The sequence below is a fragment of the Chelonoidis abingdonii genome, chromosome 1, assembly GCF_003597395.2.
Source record: "Chelonoidis abingdonii isolate Lonesome George chromosome 1, CheloAbing_2.0, whole genome shotgun sequence".
NCBI classification, from domain to species: Eukaryota; Metazoa; Chordata; order Testudines; family Testudinidae; genus Chelonoidis; species Chelonoidis abingdonii.
The window spans coordinates 152,141,382-152,164,008 of NC_133769.1; the positions used below are offsets into that span (position 1 = coordinate 152,141,382).

The window sequence follows — 22,627 nt, forward strand, 5'->3', positions numbered from 1 at the left end:
GGCGGGGTTGGGGCCTTAGGGGATGGGGTGGAGTGGGACCGGGGCCTGGGACAGAGCCAGGGGTCAAGCATCCCTGGCGCTTTGGAAAGTCAGTGCCTGTGACAAGGGAGGTAACCAACACCTGAGCGGATGCTGCTGAACAGAAATCAACAGCCATTGTCCAGCAAGGGAGCTACAATACGATAACTCACCTGCATAAGGCCACACCAGGGGAACTGCTCAACCTTGCCTGGGGAATCAGCAGTGCCCACCAGACATGCCTGGACTTGTGTTCTCCAAGCACATGGGACTGAGGGTATAAAACAGAACACAGGGGCCTTTCTCCTGCCCCGCCTCCCTTATGCTGCAAACAACAAAGACACTCAGAAGACTGAAGACTCCAACAGAGGAGACTGGCCCAAATTTAAGGAACAAACCTGTATATTAAAGACTGCAGTATCCAATGGTGGAAGAAAAACTGCTTAATCTAGATGTTGCCCAGTCTAACAGGGTTGAGAGTTTAGACAGCATGCTTATATTTTATTTTATTTTGGTAACTAACTCTCATTTTTTGCCTATCACATATAATCACTTAAAATCTATCTTTTGTAGTCAATAAACGTCTTTTACTGTTTATCTTTACCGGTGAGTTTGCCTGAAGTGTTTGGTAAGGGCGTGCTTGTTTGCCTGAAGTGTTTGGTAAGGGCGTGCTTTGCAAAGGCTGGTGTATGTCCACTTTCCATTGATGAAGTGGTGAACCAGCTAATACATTTGCACTGCTCTGGGCAGTGCAAGATGGTATATTCCTGAGGTACAAGGTTGGGACCTGGGGGAACTTGGCTGACGCCTATCTCTGTGTGATTCATGAGTGGCTCCGGGAGCACTCATGCAATCTACCTTTGTGTGGGGCTCCACATGCTATTGTGCTGAGTGATAACAGGGCCTAGAGGGGTTTGCTGCTTGTCACTAGCAAAGCATTGTGAGAGACAGCCCAGGCTGGAGAGTAAAGGGAGCATGGCCGTCCCACAATTCCACGCTGCACCTCGGGGATTTCACACATACAAATGGGATAATCATATTCAGCAAATCATAGCTTTTCCAATGACACCTCACATGACTTATCTTGCATTAAATATATTATAATTGTGTCAGAATCATATAAGAATATCACTGCAAAGAATATGGGGCGCAGTGTCACAGTTGGGAATGGAAACCCTCTAGTTCAGTAGAGGGTTTCAACCTGTGATCTAAGATTTCCAAAGGGGTCCGCACCTCCATTTGAAATTTTTGGGGGGCCACAAATGAAAAAGGTTGAAAACCACTGATCTAGCTGTTTTTTGGAATAGGTGCATCCACAGTATAAAAAAAAGAAAAACAAAAAAAAAGATACCTTTTTTATTGTCCTCAGTGTGGGTCTGTGACACATGACCAGAAAGGATTAAAACATCTTGCAGGATGAATGACTCAGATTCAACCCTTAAAGACATATGGGGAGATAATGTTTGTACTTTTGTGTATTTACATATATATGGGTAGTGGTCAACAATGTAATCAACAGTCCCTATCTATGCTGTATACTGATAATTCAGAGATCAAAAGAACATCCTAGCATTTAAATGAATTGTAAACATGGGATATTACTGTATTCGTCTCTCTTTGAAATGTATAGCAAACCATCTCTGAACGGTGGAGGAACAGGCAATTGCCTTATGATAATTCATGTAGCTAGCTAAGTAGTGGCGATGGACCTACTTCAAAGTCACCCTAATTACAGTACTGATTGTAAGCCAATTGGGACTCTGACCTGTCAAAGAAGGCCTGAATTGTATAAAAGATGTTTGGGTCACAATTCTTTTTATCTCCAATCTGCTTGAGGTTTCATGCTGGGGAAGCCTAAGCCATCAGGACTGAGATCCCTGTTCTGACTGGACCACCCTGAAGATAAGCATTGGACTATAACCTATGGACTATTTCTGAAAGAACTCTTTGCAACTACAAAGCTCATCATCTCTGCTATGAATCTGAATCGCAAGACTGACTCATGTCTGTATGTATATTGATCTTTTAACCATACTCTCTTTTCTTTTTTAATAAATTTTAGTTTAGTTAATAAGAATTGGATGTAAGCATATATTGGAGTAAGATCTGGAATGTTCATTAACCTGGGAGGTAACATGGCCGATCCTTTGGGATTGGTAGAACCTTTTCTTTTATAAGATGAAATAAGATTTTCAGAAATCATCATAGTTGACTTGGGTTCCTGGATGGAGGCCTGAGACTGGGTTACTTTAAGGGAACTGTGTTGTTAGCTTCTGGGCAACCAGTGAGATGATAAAGAAGCTGATTTGTGCTGGCTTGGTAAATTTAAGTATTGTAATATCCACCAGCTTTGGGGATTGTCTGCCCCATTCTTTGTAGTTCACCATAACTGATTGACCTCAGCTGGCCTCCTGGTCACAGGGTCCCTCAAAGATTAAGCAGATGCCATGAACTACCTGTGATAAAGCTCAACAGATTGAGACCATTGTGACCAGCATCAGGTCAATAATTTTATCTCCAGCTCTACACCCCCCCCAAAAACAAACAAAAAAAACCCTAGAACTCTTTTTTTAAAAATGTCAGTCTTTCTAGACCCTTATATCTCTGGAACGCCTGGCCAAAATGACTCCACATTTGGATTACTAATCTTACTCTTCACCTTCCCAAGGCACATCACATTTAAAAGAAAACGTACCGAACATATCAATTTTAGAGGACTTAGAAAGATCCACCTTTAAACAAATGTCATGACATAACCTTATCTATAGGGGTGCTCCTGCACCACTGTAATACTGATGTGCACATCAGTTTCCATCATCTTTATTATTCATGAGGTAAATCTACATATGGCTAAATTACCCATGAGAGATTTTAAACACTGGGCTGTTTTTTAAAGAGAGATACAAATACCACACATCTGAAAAATCAACATAATATTTATTAAACATGAGGGATACCATAAATTTGTATACAATAACCCAGGAATCGGCAACCTTTCAGAAGTGGTGTGCTGAGACTTTATTTATTCACTATAATTTAAGGTTTCGTGTGCCAGTAATACCTTCTAAAAACGTTAAAATTTCTCTTTCTACAAGTCTATAATATATAACAAAACTATTGTATGTAAAGTAAATAAGGTTTTTAAAATGTTTAAGAAGCTTCATTTAAAATTAAATTAAAATGCAGAGACCCAGGACCTGGGCAGTGTAAGTGCCACTGAAAATCAGCTCGTGTGCTGCCTTTGGCATTCATGCCTTAGTTGCCTACCCCTGCAATAACCTTTTCAGCTTTGCAAAAAACTTGGCTAGTTTTGACCTCAGCTTTTTGTGGGTTAAGTCTACACAGACCCAGCTACCCATGATGTGTTTTAAAACCACTACATCTGCAAAATGGTGGGGGAGGGGGCGGGAAGAATCACAAATTTGCAAAAGTCTATTTGCCTACTCATATACAGAAAACTCTTCTGGGCCTCATCATACCCTGTCTCACTTATTGCAGCCTTCTCCTGCTAGATTCTCTGAAACTCAGATCACTATTCTCTAGTCCACACAAAACCCAAATGCTATAATCATCTCCCTGACTCATCATGCTGACCACATTACCTTGCCTCTTACACTGTGTCAAGACCAAGATTCTTGTCCTCGCTTTCAAGGGCCTGCACACCTCTGTCCCTCCCAATTTACCCACTGTTGTCTCTTATTGCAGGGCCCCTTACCCTCCACTCCCCAGTGATGCCATTGTCTGCCTGTTTATCCACTTCCTGCAAAAAGTCTCTTCCTTCTGCCATGCTGCCCCAGGTATGTGCATAGGTGGTGAGTTATATGGGCTCAGAGAGCAGATGGGGGGCTGTCAGCCCACCCTGGTTCCAAGCCCCCACGAGCTAGGTCTAACGGGCTGCTCTTTCTGAAAGCAGGTGGCTGCCAAACACTATAAGGGACTATTGGGCAACTTTAATGTTCTCTAATTCAGAGGTTCTCAAACTGTGGTCCAGGGACCACCAGTGGTCTGCAAGCTTCATTCAGGTGGTCTGCAGATAGTTCCCTGTAAGGTGCACTCCTGGGCAGCCGCACGAGAGAATGAAGGGCTACCCACCTAATTAGTGGAGTCATGGCTGGTGGAGTCAGAGAGATGACTCCAGCAGACATGGAAGAAGCTTCCTCAGGCTAAAAGCAGGTGGTAGCAAGGTGCCTCACATCCCTGGGTATCCCCAGGAAGCATCACAGCCCTGGGAGACTCATAACCTCCCCCTGGGTGTGCACCATCCCACCAGGGGTGGCTCTAGGTATTTTGCCACCCCAAGCACGGCAGGCAGGCTGCCTTCGGCTTGCCTGCGGGAGGTCCCCGGTCCTGTAGCAACCTGCGGGAGGTCCGCCAAAGCCGTGGGACCAGTGAACCCTCCGCAGGCATGCCACTGAAGGCAACATGCCTGCCACCCTCGCGACGACCGGCAAAGCGCCCCCTGCGGCTTGCCACCCCAGGCACGTGGTTGGCGTGTTGGTGCCTGGAGCCGCCCCTGCATCCCACATAGGGAACTGTGTAATTACAGTGCTGGGGCCCCTCTATTTTTCCACAAACCCTCATTACCACTGTATGTCTAATTTTGTCTGCCATCCCTTGGGGACAGGGATCATCTCTCTGCTATCTGCTCTGACACCCATCGTGCAGAGAAAATATATATGAACAATTATGATGACAGTGATGAAGGTGCGCCATATGAGTTACATATAGGGGAAAAAATGCATGTTTAACGATGCATGAGGAAATCAAGTTACAAATATGCAGACATATAATTTGCATTAAATGAATTATGTGTGAGAATATTTACATGATATTAATTATGTGCAAGGTCTCTTTCATACAGTTAATTATGTGTAAGCTGGGAATAGTCCTGCTATTCTGGGGAACTTTCCTGGCTTACACACTACCTCGGTGAAGTGCAGGTTAACTCACTCAAGTTTGAAACTCATCTGATTTTTTTTCCAGATTAATAGCCGTGTTAGTCTGTATCCGCAAAAATAACAGGATTACTTGTGGCACTTTAGAAACTAACAAATTTATTTTAGCGTAAGCTTTTGTAGGCTACAGGCCACTTCATTGGATCCATAGAATGGAACATATAGCGAGGAGATATATATCCATACAGAGAACATGAAAAGATGGGTGTTCCCCTTCCAACTCTAAGAGGCTAATTAATTAAGATGAGCTATTCTCAGCAGGAGAAAAAAACTTTTATAATGATAATTAAGATAACCCATTTAGGACAGTTTGACAAGAAGATGTGAGGACAGGTCTGCTCTGTGGGCTTCTTCTGTGACTCTGCTCCCAAGTCTGACTTGCTTTCTAGGCTGCTTTTCTGACCCCTTTGGCTAGCACAGCTCTGCTCCCCAGCTCAGCTTGGGCCCCTGCTTTCTCTTTAGCTCAGCTCCACTCTGTCAGACCTAGGCAATTCCAGGTCATATAGAGAAGCAGACCTTGCTGGCTTTCTGACTCCTTGATTAGCCTTCCCCTCCCCGCCCCCTCCAGTCCAGGCTGACCTGGAGCAATGACCTTGGCCCCTTGTTCCTGGGGCCTGTCAGTATCAGGGTCCTGATTTCCCAGGTCTCCTTCCCCTTTCTGTTCTGGGAGCTAGCCAACCAAAACACCCCCTCTGAGTTTTAGTAAGGGAACAACATATGCATAAGAGAAACACACAGCTACAGCAACTGCAAAGCACTGGCAGAGGCAAGTCATCTCTGCACATATTTGCATATTCAAGAGTAATATTAGCATAAGAATGATTAATTAAGGGAATAAAACCACAAGAATGGTACATTGGATATTTAAATTAATTTTCATATAACTCATTAACTTTGCATATAACTCGTGGGGTGGTGACAATAGGACACGCTCCAAAAATGCAGGTGAAAGGCTAACGGAGGCCGATTGTGCGCCAGGCTTATTAGCATATGATAAATATGCATAAGGTTCTTCCACGCTAACGGTATTCTAACTTTGCTGGTGGGCCGTTGGGACGCCTGGTGCCCGATAGTAACCCTCGCCTCCCTCTCCTCCTCCCCCTCCCCTGACTGCTCTCTCCTGTCCCCGGCTTGACCAATGGGGAGCCGGACCCCACCCCATGCTCAGGGCCTCGCCCCCTCTTGCCCAATCAGAGTCTGATTCCCGGAAGAGGCTCAGCCAATCGTTGGTTGACAAGGACGTTCGTCGCCCCACCCTCATGTGGAGTAACCTTTGCCTCAGTTATCTCGGCCCTGCCCCCCTCCGCACATTGGCCAATTGGAGGCGGTGAGGGGGAGCGTGGCAGGGGCCGCGCAGCCAATAGTTATCAAGTGGGTGTGGCCTAGTTGAGGGGCCGCGCCGGCGGCTGCCGCAGCTGCCGGGTTCGGGGAGCCGCGGTGGGTCTGGCCGGGCGGCCCGGGGAGAACATGGCGGTGGAGGGGTCCGGTCTGGGCCTGGCCCAGGCAGCGGAGGCGCTGGGCTCCTCCGAGCAAGCGCTGCGCCTCATCGTCTCCATCTTCCTGGGTAAGGGCGGGGGCCGGCGCCGGGCGGGCCGAGGGCGAAGGGCAGCCGGTAACTGACTGGGAGGGGGAAAGGTTTCGCTCGCGCCCCGCGCCTGCGCATCCCCTGTGCGCGCCCCGGCTGCAGCGTGGGACCCCAGCCTGGGCTGCCTGCCAGAGCCCCGCGAGTCTCGTGTGGCCGCGTGCCCGCTGCCCTTCTGCACAGGGGCCGGGGTAGAGCCCTGGCTGCACAGACAGGGGCACGGGCACGGGCACGGGCACGGGCACATCCTCAGGGCTGGCTAAGCAGACACGTTCACCGAAGGACACATCATGGGCTGGGCAGAAATGCCACGTGCATGTTCAGTGTCAGAGAGAAACCCCTTAGGAAGGTGGTAGCGAATCCCACTGGTGTTTTATAGAGCAATAAGAAAGAGTCCTTCCTTGTGTGTTTCTGTGACAGTCCCACCAGAGTCACTGCTTTGATCTGGGCCCTTGGCCCTGGAAAGATAGTGACAGACTGGAGGGTGCTCCACGTGATGCTCTAGGGGGCTAGAAGAGTCCCACTCTGGTTCAAAGACTTTGGTTTACCTTGCTTGTCAAAGCTGTGATAAGAGTTTGGTATAATAAGCTTACAAAATAGCTGAAGAGCCTAAATCGCTAGTAAGCAAAGAAATTATTTTTTTATCATACATGGGGGTGTAACTGAAAGGAATGAGATCAAGGTAATGAAAATTAGTGTTTAGAGTCCAAACTCTGTGGTGTAAGAGGCTGTGGGCCTGGGAACGCTATTTCTGGGGACACTTTGTAAATTGGAAAGCCAGCATGTACATGCAGAGGTAAGACAGCATTGCCTACTTGACTGAGCAGGGGATGTAAAACTCAGGACTCTGTTCCATTCTCTGCTCTGTCCCTGTGTTGTGCAACCTTGAGCAGGTCCCTTACCCACTGTGCTGCAGTTTTTCCATTTGTAAAACAAGGATAAATACATCTACATTTTGAGGGATTTTGAAACTTAAGTACCTTGGTACTGTATGTAGGTGATAAATATCACATGCACCTCTGTTTTCATATGAATTGTCTTACATCTGGACACGCACGTGATGCACACATGAATCTGTGCCAAACATCTCTATAGAGAAGCATTCCTACCCAACTGGCTGTGTAGGTAGGCACCCTGTTAGCAGGACTGCATTGAAATGGCATGTCGCTCCAGTAACTACCAGGTGGGTGAGAGAACACTGCATGTTTATTGGTTAACAGCTAGGGCGCTGCCAGTGCCTCACCTGGGATAGAAACTGTGTGGCAGAATTACATCACAGCTAAGATCAATGTACACCTCAGAGAATACACCCAGTGGTTCTTAGTCTATTTATTATTGTGGGCCACAGGTTGAGGGCCACAGTGCCCCGCTCCCCCGAACCCTCCCCATAGACCCCTACGGCCAGCGCTTCCAACCCAGAGACCCCTTGACAGTGAGGCTAGGAGTGGAGCCTGGGGCGGGTGGCAGGGACCCTGGACCCTGCTGTGTGGGGTTGGGCAGCAGCTCCGACCTGCTGAACCCCACTATGGGGGCAAGGTGGCCGGGCAGCTGGGTTGCAGGCCGGGCAGCTGGGTTGCAGCCCAGACGCTGTCCCCGCGAGGCTGGCTGGCAGCCCCAGACCATGGATCCTGCAGGGTCAGATGGCAGCCCCAGACACCTGCCGCATTGGGCCAGGTGGTAGCCTCAGCCCCGAGCCTGGACTCTGCTGCACCAGGCAGCTGGGAACTTGGACCCTGGGGCCTTTAGCACACAGCTAATTGGACTGCATGTGGCCTGTGGGCTGCAGATTGAGAACCACTGGAATAGCCTCTGTCAAAATATAGCATATTAAAAAGGGCTTTCTATGTAATCTGCTCCAGGAAGCTACATATACAGTGATTGAGGCTCCCAAGCGGTTGTACGGGGCCAAGAAGTGTTTTCACAAAGAAGAGACATTAACTTGAAGTTTCTCTTCAAACATAGGTTTCATGAATCTCTGTTGTAGGTGTCCTGAGAGCTCTGATTTTGTGAACTTGGAACTGTTAAATAGCAGGGTCTGTTTAAGCATTGTGTCCCTTCACCATCTCTTCCAACCTGAGTGGCTGCTGCTGCTAAACAAAGTTGCATTGGCTTAACTAAAAGTGTGATTTTTATGTTGATTTAGTTAAGCAAGTGCAAAAGGCTTTGTGGATACTATTATTTTGGTTTAGTTTAAGACTATTAGGAATCAATTTAAGCTAAACTGAAACAAACCACATTTAAGCAGAAGGAAGAGTCCACAGAGAGAGAATGTCCATACAAGGACGGTCTATCTAAATTGGTTTAACCAAAGGTGTTGGTTTAAACCAATGTAACCTTCTCATGTAGTGTTCTTTGAAACTGCTAAAGTTAGCAAGCAGGAACCCAACAGGCTAGAAATCTAGTGGCCTTTGTTGCCTTGTTGATCTCCTTTTCCATGTATGAACATTGGTGTTTACTGCATATAGTTTTTATTAATGGTTAGAAGTGATGTGTTAGTGGAGGAACTTTGGCCAGTTTTGATCTGGAGGCCTGGCCTAAACTACAAAGTTAGGTCGACATAAGGTGCCTTGCGTCGACTTAATTGTGCATGTGTATACACTTAAATTTGTCTCCCACTGAAGTAAGCACCCTGTTATGCCGACATAGTAACACTGCCTTTCTGAGTGGCATAGTGCCAATGTTAATGTAGCACAAAGGTAGATGCTGCGTGACTGATGTCGACCCTAACAGTTCTCTAGCAGCTATCCCACAATTTCTGACATTACTCCACTGCCCAAGTGTCACATAGAGTAGAAGGCCCTGTGAATTTATGTTTTCCTAATTGGCTTGGTGAGCACACCTAGCAGCTCTCCATTGTTGTGTGCAGCTGACCATGTTGGCTGCATGCTCTAGATATGCTCTGGCTTGGCATAGACAGGAGATATTCGCTCTCCTTAGCCTATGGGGAGAAGAGGCTGTGCAAGCACAGCTACGGACTAGCTGTAGAAATGTTGACATCTATGAAGGGATTGTTCAGGGGATGATGGAGAAGATGGGGACCAGCAGCAGTGCCGTGTGAAAACGAGGGAGCTGTGGCAGGTGTATCAGAAGGCCAGGAAGGCCAACAGTCAATACCTTATCAAGCCACAGACCTGCTACTTATATAAAGAGCTACATGTGAAACTTGACTAAGGCACCACCACCCCACACACTAACATCGATACTTCCAAGGACCCTGACCCACAGGACCCTGGCCTGAACAGCGAGGAGAAGGAAGAAGAGGAGGATGGAGGAACTGGAAACTAGGGAGTCCAGCTGTGCCATGAACCAGGACCTGTTTGAGACTCCACTGTAGTCCAGTCAGTCCTAGCAGCCAAGCACAGACGAGCCCAATGCAGAGGAAGGAACCTCAGGTAAGTGCATCGATTTATTTCCCATTATAGTGATGGTACCCCCAACTTAACAGGATGCAGCTACTGACTTTTCATTAATTTATCCAAACTAGAAGAGGTAGTGATACAACAAAGAGAGATAGTGTTGTGATCTGCCTTTCATTGCTCTGTAGAGTTAGGCAAGGGGGACCCTGTGGGGCAGTTTATGTACTCTGAGATGTCTCTTGAATTCTTCTGAGAGATCTGGATGAAACTTTCACTGAGGTACTCTGGAATCTTCTCCCAAAGGTTTCTAGGGATGGCAGCCTTATTTCTTCCTCTTCAGTAGGAAACTTTCTGCATGCCACTCAACGATAACTTCAGCAGGCACCATTGCAGTACACAGGCTAGTACTGGCCTGCGTGGCTTTGGAATGCCAGCAGCAACTGGGCTCTCTGTCTGCCTTTGTTACCTTTAGGAGTGAGATACCAGTGAAACTCTCCACTGCCTGTGGAAAATAGTGCCAGTATTCCATACCATTTACCTATTATAGTTTCATGCAGCCAAGCAATTCTCTCATTTCCCTCATGCATAGTGATCATACTCACCATGGCTGTGCTGTGAATGGCACCAGGGCTCAGGAACTCAAAAGCATAAGTGTCCATAAGTTTGTCTTGTTTAACACTTTAGAGGTGCAAGGGAAGGGGAGAATTCTGAATCTAATTTTCACTTTCTGTTATAGCTATGTTGACTGTGACTATACTGACTATAGTACTGCTCTGTGTTTTCTCTGCAGCTGCTTCCATTGCAGCTTTGAAATTTCCCCCACCACACCTGGGGAACACCTGAGCCAGATAAGGGAAAGAAGAGGACTCAGCATGAGATGTTCAGTGAGATCTTGCGCGTCAGTGCTGCATCAGACCATGAGCACATGGCCTGGAAGGTCAAGCCTATAGAAGGAAAGAGTGGAAAGGACAGAGGCCCGGGAGTCCCAGCAGGAAAAGAGAGTGAAATACACCTGGACATAATGAGGCTTCTCAGGCAGCAATCACAGATACTGCAACTCTGATGGACTTATAGGTTCAACAGTCCCGGGCTCACTTTGCTCTGCAACCCACTGAGAACTCCATTATGGGACCTCCCTGCCTTGCCCCCAACATTCCACATGGCATCAGGGGCTGCTGCATTACCCATACCACTCCACCCTGGGGTACATTAAAGACAATCACAGCTTGACATGCACTGACCTGTGAAAACCTCAGTTGGTCTGGGTAGCTGAAATTGACATGAATGTTCTTTTTCCTTCATAAATTCTGGTCTTGTTAATTTATTACATTTTATTAATTTTTAATGCATTTATTTTAAAATTGCACTTTTTGTACTGATTTGGTAACAGAATAAAATTCTTTTATTTAGAACATAATTTATCTTTATCAGTTCACAACATATGTTGCTGAGTGCCTAGCAGTTCTAAAAGCAACCAATTAACGTTACAACACAGTGTCACAAAACTCATAGGATTGGTCACAGACAAAATTAATAGGTGCATTGATCGTATTAGAATTATACACGTACACCAAGCACCACGCAGCTCTTAACAGGCCACAAAATAGCAGAGCCTGGTAGAACACAGTACACCACAGTGCATTACTGTGGATCACTCTTGAAGTGGTCTTTCATAGAATCTTAGGGTTGGAAGGGACTTCAGGAGGTCATCTAGTCCAACCCCCTACTCAAAACAGGACCAGTCCCCAACTAAATTATCCCAGCCAGGGCTTTGTCAAGCCTGACTTTAAAAACCTCTAAGCAAGGAGATTCCACCACCTCCAAAGGTAACCAATTCTAGTGCTTCACCAGCCTCCTAGTGAAAAAGTTTTTCCTAATATCCAACCTAAACCTCCCCCACTGCAACTTGAGACCATTACTCCTTGTTCTGTCATCTGCTACCACTGAGAACAGTCTAGATCCATCCTCTTTGGAACCCCCTTTCAGGTAGTTGAAATCGCTGATCAACATCCCCCTTCATTACTTCTCTACTGCGAGTAACAATCCCAGTTCCCTTCAGCCTCTCACTCCTAAGTCAGTGCTCCAGCCTCCTATCTTTTTGTTGCCCTCTGCTGGCATCTTCCAATTTTCACATCCTTCTTGTAGTATGGGGGCCCAAAACTGGCACAGTACTCCAGATGAGGCCTCACCAATGCTGATAGAGTTGTATCAGGTCTCGATCTGCTGGCAGGCCCTACTATATAAGCCAAAATGCTGTTAGCCTTCTTGGCACATAATGTGGCGTGTTGACTCATTCACTTCTCGTAGTACCCTAGGTCCTTTTTCTGACAGATTGCTGCCTAGGCCACTCGGTCCCTAGTCTGTAGAGCGTGCATGGGTTGTCTAAGTGCAGGATGTTCACTTGTCCTTGCTGAACCTCATCAGATTCTTTTGGCCATTCCTTTTAATTTGTCCTAGTGCCTCTGCTATCTATGCCTACCCCAGCGTATTTACCACCCTGCCGTGTTAGTGTCAGTTCTGCATAGACTTGCTGCAGAGGTGCAGTCCAGCCTCTCGCTAATCATTGAATGATGGTAAAATTGAGACAAAACTGGCCCAGGGACTGCCTAGATGGCACTACCCGCTTGATATCCCTGGCACAACGCGTGCTCTCGGGCGCCAGTTAGACATGAGCCATTGTCACTACCGTTGGCCCAACAGTCAGCAGCTTTTCTGTCGCACCTTATAGTCCATTCATTCAAGCCAACATCTAATCGGCAAGTATTATGTGGGGACTATATCAAAGCTTGGCTAAGTCAAGGAATAACCAGTCAACTGCATTTCCCTCATTACAGAGCCAGTTATCTCTCATAGACGGCAATTAGATTAGTCAGGTATGACTTGCCCTTGTTGAATCCATGCCGACTGTTCATTGATCACTTTCATTCTCCCTACTGCTCCAGAATTGACTTAGGATATATTTTTCCAGGGTGAGGGGCGTTGGATGGTAAGGCGATGCCTATTAGTTTCCCCATCCTCTCCTTCCCTTTTTTAAAGAATGACACTACATTTAGCCTTTTCCCAGTCATTCCGGGACTCCCTGCTTGCCCATGAGTTTTCAAAGATATTTATGGGCCAATGTCGGTCTGTAGTCACATTCGCGCCAACTCCTTTAAGCACTCTTGGATGCAGTGTGCCCGCCCATGGACTTGTGCCCATCCAGCTTTTCTACAATACTCCCTGAACGACACTGCTTTCTCGCAAGACGGCTGGTCACCTCCTCCCCATACTGTGCTTGCCCAGTGCAGTAGTCTGGGAGCTGACCTTGAGTTCGTGAGGACAGATGCAAAAAAGACCACTGAGTCATAAGCTTTTTCTACTATCTCTCTGTCACTAAGGTTACCTCCCTTATTCAGTAAGGAGGCCCCACTTTTCTTGACCACCTTCTTGTTGCTAACATTACTGAGAAACCTATTGTTACTCTTAACATACCTTGGTAGCTGCAACTCCAAGTGTTATTGCCTTCCTGATTTCACTCCTTCATGTTGACATATTTTATATCTCCTCTCTGTATATGCCGTCTTCCACTTCTGAGCTTCTTTTTTGTGTTTAAGATCAGCAAGGTTTCACTGTTAGCCAAGGATGGAAATGAGTCGTACATATTTATAATTTTTTTCTACCTCGGGATGGTTTGTTCCTGATTCTTTAATACACTAGCTCTTCTGGACTCCTTTTCCTCTTCATGTTGTCTCCCAAGGATCCTGCCATTCCATTCCCTTGAGGGAGTCAGTCGGTGAAGTCCAGTCCGTATTCTGCTCTCTCCTTTCTTCCTGTATTGTCAGGACTCTGAACATCAAGACATCTCATAATCCATGCTCCAGGTTCCCATTCCACTTGTTGCTGTCCCTTCTAATTCTTCGCTGTTTGTGAGCGCAGGTCAGAAGAGCTCTGCATCTAGCTTGTAGTTCTCCAGCACTTGAAGCAGGAAATTGTCCCTGCACTTTCCAAATGTCCGATTGTCGGGATGGCACTGCTGGTATTGCTTTCCCAGCAGATATCTGAGTGATTAAAGTTCCCCCTGAAGTGTGCTGTGATATATTTGTTAAGTTGCAAGAAAAAAGCCTTGTTCACCTCGTCCCCCTGGTCTGGTGTCTATAGCAGACTCCCACCATGACATCACCTTTGTTGCTTACACTTCTAAACTTAATCCAGAGACTCTCAGGTTTTTCTACAGTTTCATACTGAAGCTCTGAGCAGTCATACTGCTCTCTTACATACAATGCAACTCCCCAACCTTTTCTGCCCTGTCTGTCCTTCCTGAACAGTTTATATTCATCCATGACAGGACTCCAGTCATGTGAGTTATCTCACCAAGTCTCTGTTATTCCAGTCACATCATAATTCCTTGACTGTGCCAGGACTTCCAGTTCTCCCTGCTTGTTTCCCTGGCTTCTTGCATTTGTGTATAGGCACTTAAGATAACTTGCTGATCATCCTGCTTTCTCAATATGAGGCAGTAGTCCTTCCCTCTTGCACTCTTCTGCTTGTGCTCCCTCCTGGTATCCCACTTCCCCACTTACCTCAGGGCTTTGGTCTCCTTCCCCTGGTGAACCTAATTTAAAGCTCTCCTCACTAGGTTAGCCAGCCTGCTTGCGAAGATGCTCTTCCGTCTCTTCATTAGATGGAGCCTGTCTCTGCCTAGCAATCCTTCTTCTTGGAACACCATTCCTGGTCAAAGAATCCAAAACCCTCTCTCCGACAGCACCTGCATAGCCATTCATTGACTTCCACAATTTGATGGTTTCTACCCGGGCCTTTTCCTTCCATAGAGAGGATGGATGAGAACACCACTTGAGCCTCAAACTTCTTTATCCTTCTTCCCACAGCCATGTAGTCTGCAGTGATCCGCTCAAGGGTCGTTCTTGGCAGTATCATTGGTGCCCATGTGGAGAAGCAGGAAGGAGTAGCCGTCTGAGGGCGTGATGAGTCTCGGCAGTCTCTCCGTCACATTGTGAATCCTGGCTCCAGGCAAGCAGTGCACTTCTTGGTTTTCCCAGTCAGGACGGCAGATAGATGACTCAGTCCCCCTTAGGAGGGAGTCCCCGGCCACCACCAGTCACCTCCTCTTGGGAGCGGTGGTCGTGGAACCCCTATCCCTAGGATAGTGCATCTCATGTCTTCCAATTAGTGGAGTCTCCTTGTGCTCCCTTCCCTCAAATGTATCATCTGGTCCACTCTCTGCATTAGTATCTGTATCTGAGAGAACATGAAAATGGTTGCTTACCTGTATTTGCATTGCTGGTACATGGATGCTCCTCTTTCTTCTTCTGGAGGTCACGTGCTGCCAATTTTCTTCACCATCCTTTTGTCTCCGCTGCGCAACCTGCTCTGATTCTTCAGAAAGTTGTGACTGCAGAAGCATATCCTGATGTCTGTCCAGGAAATCTTTATTTTCCCTTTCAAAGCCTCCCTGAGCAGTGTAGCTTTGTGTGATGCTCTTTTAAGAGGCCCTGTCTGTTTTTTTTAAACTCACTACTTAACTGCTTCACCTCCGCCCTTTTACCCTGATGGAAATTTTTCTCCCTTTGCTGCACACATATTATGCAGGACACAGCAGGCAACTATAACTAAGGTTAAGATCTTGTCAGGGTTATTTTTAGTAAAAGGGACAGGTCACAGACAATAACAAACATTCACAGAAGCTTGTGATCTCTCCCTGACTTTTACTAAAAATAACTGACAAAATGAGGAGGGAGGAGGGCCCAGTACCCACTGCTTCTGGGGCTCTAGGGTCCCCCACCCCACCGCCTGTGGCAGCTGGAGGCTATGAGGGGGCCCTCCAGCTCTTCTACCCCAGGGCTGAAGGGGAAAATGTCACGGAGGTCTCTGGAAGTCACAGATTCCGTAACCTAATGACAAAATCTTAGCCTTCGCTATAACCATTGAGAGATTTGTCTCACTGAGTTCCACTCTAGTAAGTAAACAGTGCCAGACACCCTTTCATCTCCCAGAAACATTCACCTGTCATTCTGCACCTGTTGAGCCTATAGTTCAATCTCTCCATGGTGCTATCAGTGTGATGATGGGAATTTTCTTAATATTTTGTATGAATACTGTGTGCCTCAGTTTCCGCTATGTGCTACATGTTTAACTGGGTGGTGGGAAGGGCTTGTCAAAGACTCAGCAGACAGTGGCCGCTCCGATGGTTGGACATCTGGTGCCTAGCAACTGATGACCAAGGGCTGCCGACACCCTCTGCAGGAAGCCAGCTGGCTGTGACCAGCTGGAGAACGAAGAGCTAAGGCTGGTAGCCAGGTGTGACATTACTGACATAACCTGTGATGATGTAGATCATTGTTGCAACCACTGTTATGTATTTGCAGCAAATATTGTACAAAGGTTGTTGTATAAGGTGTCTATGGAAAGGTTGTGATTTGATGATTATGCTAGCTGTATGTGTGTATCCTTTTTGTAGTTGAAGTTATGAATGTTGGCTTTACACTGTCTGTATTTCAAACTTATGCTATGCTTCTGGGCGACACCCCAGACAAGTTGGTGTCAGCTCTGCCTAGCCTGCTTGATGGCACATTAAGGATCATCAGCTATACAACTGACCCATTGAAAGAAGGCAGATATGCCATGTGACTCAGCAAGGTATGCGGGGACATGCCTAGGGACAGAACTCTAAGGTTTTTCCTTGCCACGTGCTAGACAGCTTATCTTTTGAACAAAAAAAGTAAGGGCTTTGTTACAGGAGTGGGTGGGTGAGATTCTGTGGCCTGCATTGTGCAGGAGGTCAGACTAGATGATTGGTCCCTTCTGACCTTAAAGTCTATGAGACTATAAAAAGATGGAGGAGATGCAGCATCCTGTCTTCAATCCTGCTTCTTGCCTCTGGAGGGACTTTGCTACAAACTGAAGCTCTGAACAAAGGACTGAATGACCCATCCCAGCTGTGGATGTACTCCAGGGACTAGATTTGAACCTGCAATTTATTCCATCACTGCTACAAGCCTGAACCAAGAACTTTGCCATTACTGTATGTAATTGATTCCATTTAACCAATTCTAGCTCTCATCTATATTTTTTTCCTTTTATGAATAAACCTTTAGATTTTAGATGCTAAAGAATTGGCAACAGCGTGATTTGTGGATAAGATCTGATCAGTATATTGACATGTATCTGGGGCTTGGTCCTTTAGGATTGGGAGAACTGTTTTTCTTTTACTGGGGTATTTGTTTTCATAACCATTCACTCCCATAGCAAGTGGCATTGGTGGTGATACTGGGAAACTGGAGAGTCTAAGGGAATTGCTTGTGTGACGTGTGCTTGGCCAGTGGGGTAAAACTGAAATCTTCTCTGTTTGGCTGGTTTGGTTTGCCTTGGTGTGCAAATGAACCCCAGCCTTGGGCTGTAACTGCCCTGCTTTAAGCATTTTGTCCTGAATTGGCAGTCTCAGTTGGGTCCCACCAAAGGCAGCATCGTTACACCAGGTGACCTGTTTTCCCCCAGGAAACAACAAAGGACAGAGGAGTAACCAGGTGTTGGTAGTGTGGGCTGTTGGAAGGTGGACTCGATAGGGGTCAGAGAAAATTCTGGACAGAGCCAGGTGGACTTTGCTGTAACTTTTCTGTTCTCTGTGCTAACCAAGTACTTCCTATGCTGTGTTCCAGACATCTAATAAGCCCTTCTGTTTTTTACAACACTCGCTGAGAGTCATTCTAGTCTAAGGAAGTGGGGTTGCACTGCTCCCTCTGGGTATGCAAGCCTTCCCCCGGGTGTCCAGATCAAGTGGACTCTCTGAGGGGATTTCACGGAGTAAGCAGCGATGCTGAAGGCTCCAGGGTTCAATTCCACGAGGTGGTGAAGCTAATGGGCTTACTCCAATGAGAGTGAAAGACCCTAAGGGGGTGAACACTCGGAAGGGGTCCTACCAGGGACTGTTCCAGAGCACCAGACCTGTGGATCCATGACAGCCAGTGTACAGTTCATGTTGAGCCAGGGTAGCAAGGGGTAGCCTGGGATCCTCAGGATTACTATTGGCATTTCAACATTCCCAATGGCAATCTGGTGGTTAGGAAAGAAAATCCCTGCTTGTAGCTTTCTGGAAAATCCTGTTTTGTTTTGTTTTTAAACAAGCATCATGCACCTTCCCAGACCAGCCCTGTCAGTGAAGTGTCTCCAGTGATCCATGAACACTTGCATAACCGAAAAAGAGTAGCCCTTTCTGTTGATGTATTCTGTGCCCATGTGGTCTGGTGCAAAATTAGGGATGTGTCCCTGTCACAGAGTCCCCGGGTGATGCTCTGGAACTGCTCCCCACAAAGCCAGTCAGGACTTTGGAGAGCCTCCTCTCCCTTGGAGCAGACTGTCTTCGGGGCAAGAAGCTCACACGGCTTCACCTTCCTGGGTCTGACCTTTGGAGCATTCGGCATATGCCCCTCCGTGTGCTTCCCACAGCGAGTCTACCCAGGCCCAAGTGGGGTACTGGGGAAGCTAGAGGGTCCTGCACGCACCCCCACTTCACAGTCAGACGTGATTCTTAGCCAGCCAGTAAAACAGGACAGGAACACAGTCTAAAACAGAGCTTGTAGGTACAGAGAATGAGATCCCTTAGCCGGGTCCATTTTGTGGCCCAGCGAGCCAGACAACCCCATCTGCTCTCACTTCCCGTCCCCAGCCCCTCCTTTCTGGCCTTTGTCTCTTTCCTGAGCCAGGAGGTCACCTGATCTCTTAGTTCACCTTTAGCCATCCCATTGCAGGGAGGGAAGGACCCTGGCCATTTGTTGCCAGGAGACAGAGTGTCAGCCATTTATGCATGCTGGAGACTTAAGAAATGTATAAGGGAAACTGAGGCACCCACAAAGTATTCAGAGGAGACATTAAGAACAGTCTCACTTCGTCACAGTCCCGCTGCAGTTTGGGAACCCCATTGCAGCAGATTCATCCATTATGTCCTGCCCATTGCAAAGAGTCACAGTCCTGCTTAGGAGATGATTAATGGCCCTGCACATTTGCATGATAATGTGGTGGATTTTCCCACCTCTGATTGATACTCTACTGACCCATTAATCTGGCATTGCAAGTTTCCACAGTGTGATCACTACTCGTTTCTCCAGTGTCAGTGCAGCTCTGTGCTATAGGGCTGGGTGAGTTTGGTGCACAAATCCATGAATGTGGCCTTGCACATCCAAAAGTTCTGCAGCCACTGTTTGTCATCCCAAGCCTGTATTATGATGCAGTCCCACCAGTCAGTGCTCATTGTTTAGGCCCAGAAGTGGCCCTCCATGATCTTCAGCTACTCTGTGAACACCACCAGCAACCTTTAATTGTTTTTCTACACATCCCACAGCATTCTGTCCTCTAAGAATTTGTCATGTTCTCCGTTGATTCAGTTCTTCTTGCAGCTCTGCAAATACTAAAGGATCATGTGTACTGTGATTGCAACGCTCATAACAGTAGTGCAGAACTTTCAGAGTAGCAGCCGTGTTAGTCTGTATCCGGAAAAAGAACAGGCGTACTTGTGGCTCCTTAGAGACTAACAAATTTATTTCAGCATAAGCTTTCGTGAGCTACAGCTCACTTCTTCGGATGCATAGACTGGAACGCACAGACAGGAGATATTTATACATACAGAGAACATGAAAAGGTGGAAGTATGCATACCCACAGGAAGATCTAATCAATTGAATGAGCTAATCGTCAGCAGGAGAGAGAAAAATTTTTTGAAGTTGATAATTAAGATGACCCATAAAGGTGGGAGGAGAACTTAAACATAGGGAAATAGATTAAATTAGTGTAATGACCAACCATTCCCAGTCTCTGTTTAGGCCTGAGTTAATTGTATCTAATTTGCATATTAATTGAGTGCAGCAGTCTCTCTTTGGAGTCTGTTTTGAAGTTTTTTTGTGTGCAAAATTGCCACCTTCAAGTCTGTCACTGAGTGATCTAGAGAGGTTGAAGTGTTCTCCCACTGGTTTTGAATGTTATGATTCCTGAGTGTCAGATTTGTGTCCATTTATTCTGGACAGTCTCTACGCAAAAGAATAAATGGAGACAAATCTGACATCAGGAATCATAACATTCAAAAACCAGTGGAAGAACACTTCAACTTCTCTAACCACTCAATGACAGACTTGAAGGTGGCAATTTTGCAACAAAAAAACTTCAAAAACAGACTCCAAAGAGAGACTGCTAAACTCAAATTAATATGCAAATTAGATACAATTAACTCGGGCCTAAACAGAGACCGGGAATGGTTGGTCATTACACTAATTGAATCCACTTCCCTATGTTAAGTTCTCACACCTTCTGTGGGTCATCTTAATTATCACTTCAGCAGGAGAAAAAAAAAAACTTCTGATGATAGCTCATCTCAATTGATTAGACTCTTCCTGTTGGTATGCGTACTTCCACCTTTTCATGTTCTCTGTATGTATAAATAATTCCTGTGTGTTCCAGTCTATGCATCCGAAGAAGTGAGCTGTAGCTCATGAAAGCTCATCTCTGAAATAAATTTGTTAGTCTCTAAGGTGCCACAAGTACTCCTGTTCTTAGTGCAGAGCTGTGCGGGATCCATGTTTCTGTCACAGATGGTGGATAGCAAGGAGAGCTGAATGGATTTGTGTGATTTTGAGAAAGCCATGAAGATTGTGGGATATAGATGACATTATGGGATGTAGACAGTTAAACACTCAGAAGATGACATCTTGCTCCCCGTCACCCCTGAGCATCTAATTTCTGTCCTACTATGCATTGCCAAAACTTCCCAAAAGACTGTGCGCTGGCTGGTGATGGGTTGCACAGTGGGATACCTACCCATAGTGCACCCAAGTGTGCATTGTTACACACATTCCTGGTTGAGTATGCTCACTGCTGACACAAGGAGTCAAGTATACACACACAGACACACAGGTTTGTGTCAACCAATGTTTGTAGCGTAGGCATGGCCTGAATCTCCCAAGGCACCTTTGAGGCACTTGGGCACTGTTACAAGCACTTCCATGATAGGTGAAGCAAAGTCTCTTGGCTTCAAGCTGAGCTCCTGAGTTGGTCCAGTGCCTATTGCTGACTAACATGCACAGTGCCTATTCTGCTTTGGACAGGGCCACCCAGAGGATTCAGGACGTTTGGGGTAAAGCGGGAGAGCTGCACCGCTTGTACTCACCCGGCGGTAGTCTGGGTCTTTGGTGGCATTTCGACGGCGGGGATCCTTCAGTTGCTCCGCGTCTTCCGCAGCACTGAAGGGCCCCCTGCTGCCGAAGACCTGGACCGCTGCTGGGCAGGGCTCGCGAGGCCTGGAGCAAATTGCCCCATTCTCTCCCGCCCCCCCTCCTGGTTGGCCCTGGCTTTGGAGGGGAAGCAGGTAGAGTCTCTTTTTTTTTTAACATTAGATTGGACCACTGTGATCATCCAGTCTGACCTGCATAACTCAGACATATGGCATCATCCAGTAATTCTTGCACCTAATTTGTGGTGGTACTAGAGCAGATCTTTTAGAAGGACATGTAATCTTGATTTACAGATTTCAAGTGATGGAGAATCCACCACATTCCTGTTAATGTGTTCTACTGCTTAATTATGTGGACCATCCAAAAAACCCAAAACAACAACAACAGAAAGGCACCCTTTTAATTTAATTTGTCTAATTTCAGCTTCCAGCCATTGGATCTGACTATACCTTTGGGTGCTAGTTTGAGAGTATAGCTACTTTATAGTATACTTTTAAGTATAGTTACTTCTCTACATAAAAGAATAAATGGGCACAAATCGGACATCAGGAACGGTACCATACAAAAGCCAGTAGGAGAACATTTCAATCTCCCTGGACATTCTGTAACAGATTTAAAAGTAGCCATACTTGAACAAAAAAACTTTGGAAACAGACTTCAAAGAGAAGTTGCAGAACTAAAATTCATTTGCAAATTTAACATCATTAATTTGGGCTTGATAGGGACTGGGAGTGGCTGGCTCACTACAGAAGCAGCTTTGCCTCTCCTGGAATTGACACCTCCTCATCAGTTATTGGGAGTGGACTGCATCCACCCTGATTGAATTGGCCCTGTCAGCACTGGTTCTCCACTTGTGAGGTAACTCCCTTCTCTTCATGTGTCAGTGTAATAATGTCTGCTTCTGTAATTTTCACTCCATGCATCTGAAGAAGGGGGTTTTTTACCCACGAAAGCTCATGCCAAAATAAATCTGTTAGTCTTTAAGGTGCCACCGGACTCCCTGTTGTGTTTATAGAAAGTCAATAACTTCTAATATTGTCCCATTTCTCTGTATTCCCATCTGTTGTCTTTTTGTCTTATACTTGGATTGTAAAGTCTTTAGGTAGGAACTGTGTTTTTGACAGCCCCCTAGCACAGTGGGGCCCTGCTCCATAACTAGGGCTTCTAGAGGTGCTCCAACACTACAAATAATACTTAATATGTCCATTATTACATGCTTAGCTGATAAAGTTCTGATCAAAAATAATGTGATTGAAAAGACCTATGTTCTGTTAAACTATGTTGATTAGCATTAATTATGTTTCTATTCTTGTAATTCTTTGAGTCTGCTTTCCACCATTCCATTGTTTTCCTAGTCACTGTTCGACTAACCAGCCAGCCTACAGTTAACCTGGTCACCTTGTGATATGTTTATAAATATTTGCACATTAGCTTTCTTCCAGTCCTGTGAAATTTCCCTGATACTCCAGGTTTTATTAAAAACTGATATCAGTGGGCCAGAGAGCAC

General features: G+C 46.2%; 1 protein-coding gene and 1 long non-coding RNA gene across 2 annotated transcripts in view; both read left to right on the plus strand.

Annotated features, from left to right (window-relative positions):
- Positions 1 to 6,357: 6,357 nt before the first annotated feature.
- LPCAT3 (lysophosphatidylcholine acyltransferase 3) overlaps positions 6,358 to 22,627 on the plus strand; it is a 29,967-nt gene continuing 13,697 nt past the window's right edge. The window contains exon 1 of the mRNA XM_032773909.2: positions 6,358 to 6,537. Within this exon, the coding sequence (XP_032629800.1) occupies positions 6,441 to 6,537 (97 nt within the window). The 5' untranslated portion in view covers positions 6,358 to 6,440. The remainder of the gene's footprint in view (positions 6,538 to 22,627) is intronic.
- Positions 8,838 to 11,328, plus strand: LOC142047566 (uncharacterized). The gene is made up of 2 exons (XR_012656872.1): positions 8,838 to 9,947; positions 10,702 to 11,328. It is a non-coding gene; the product is annotated as an uncharacterized LOC142047566 (long non-coding RNA).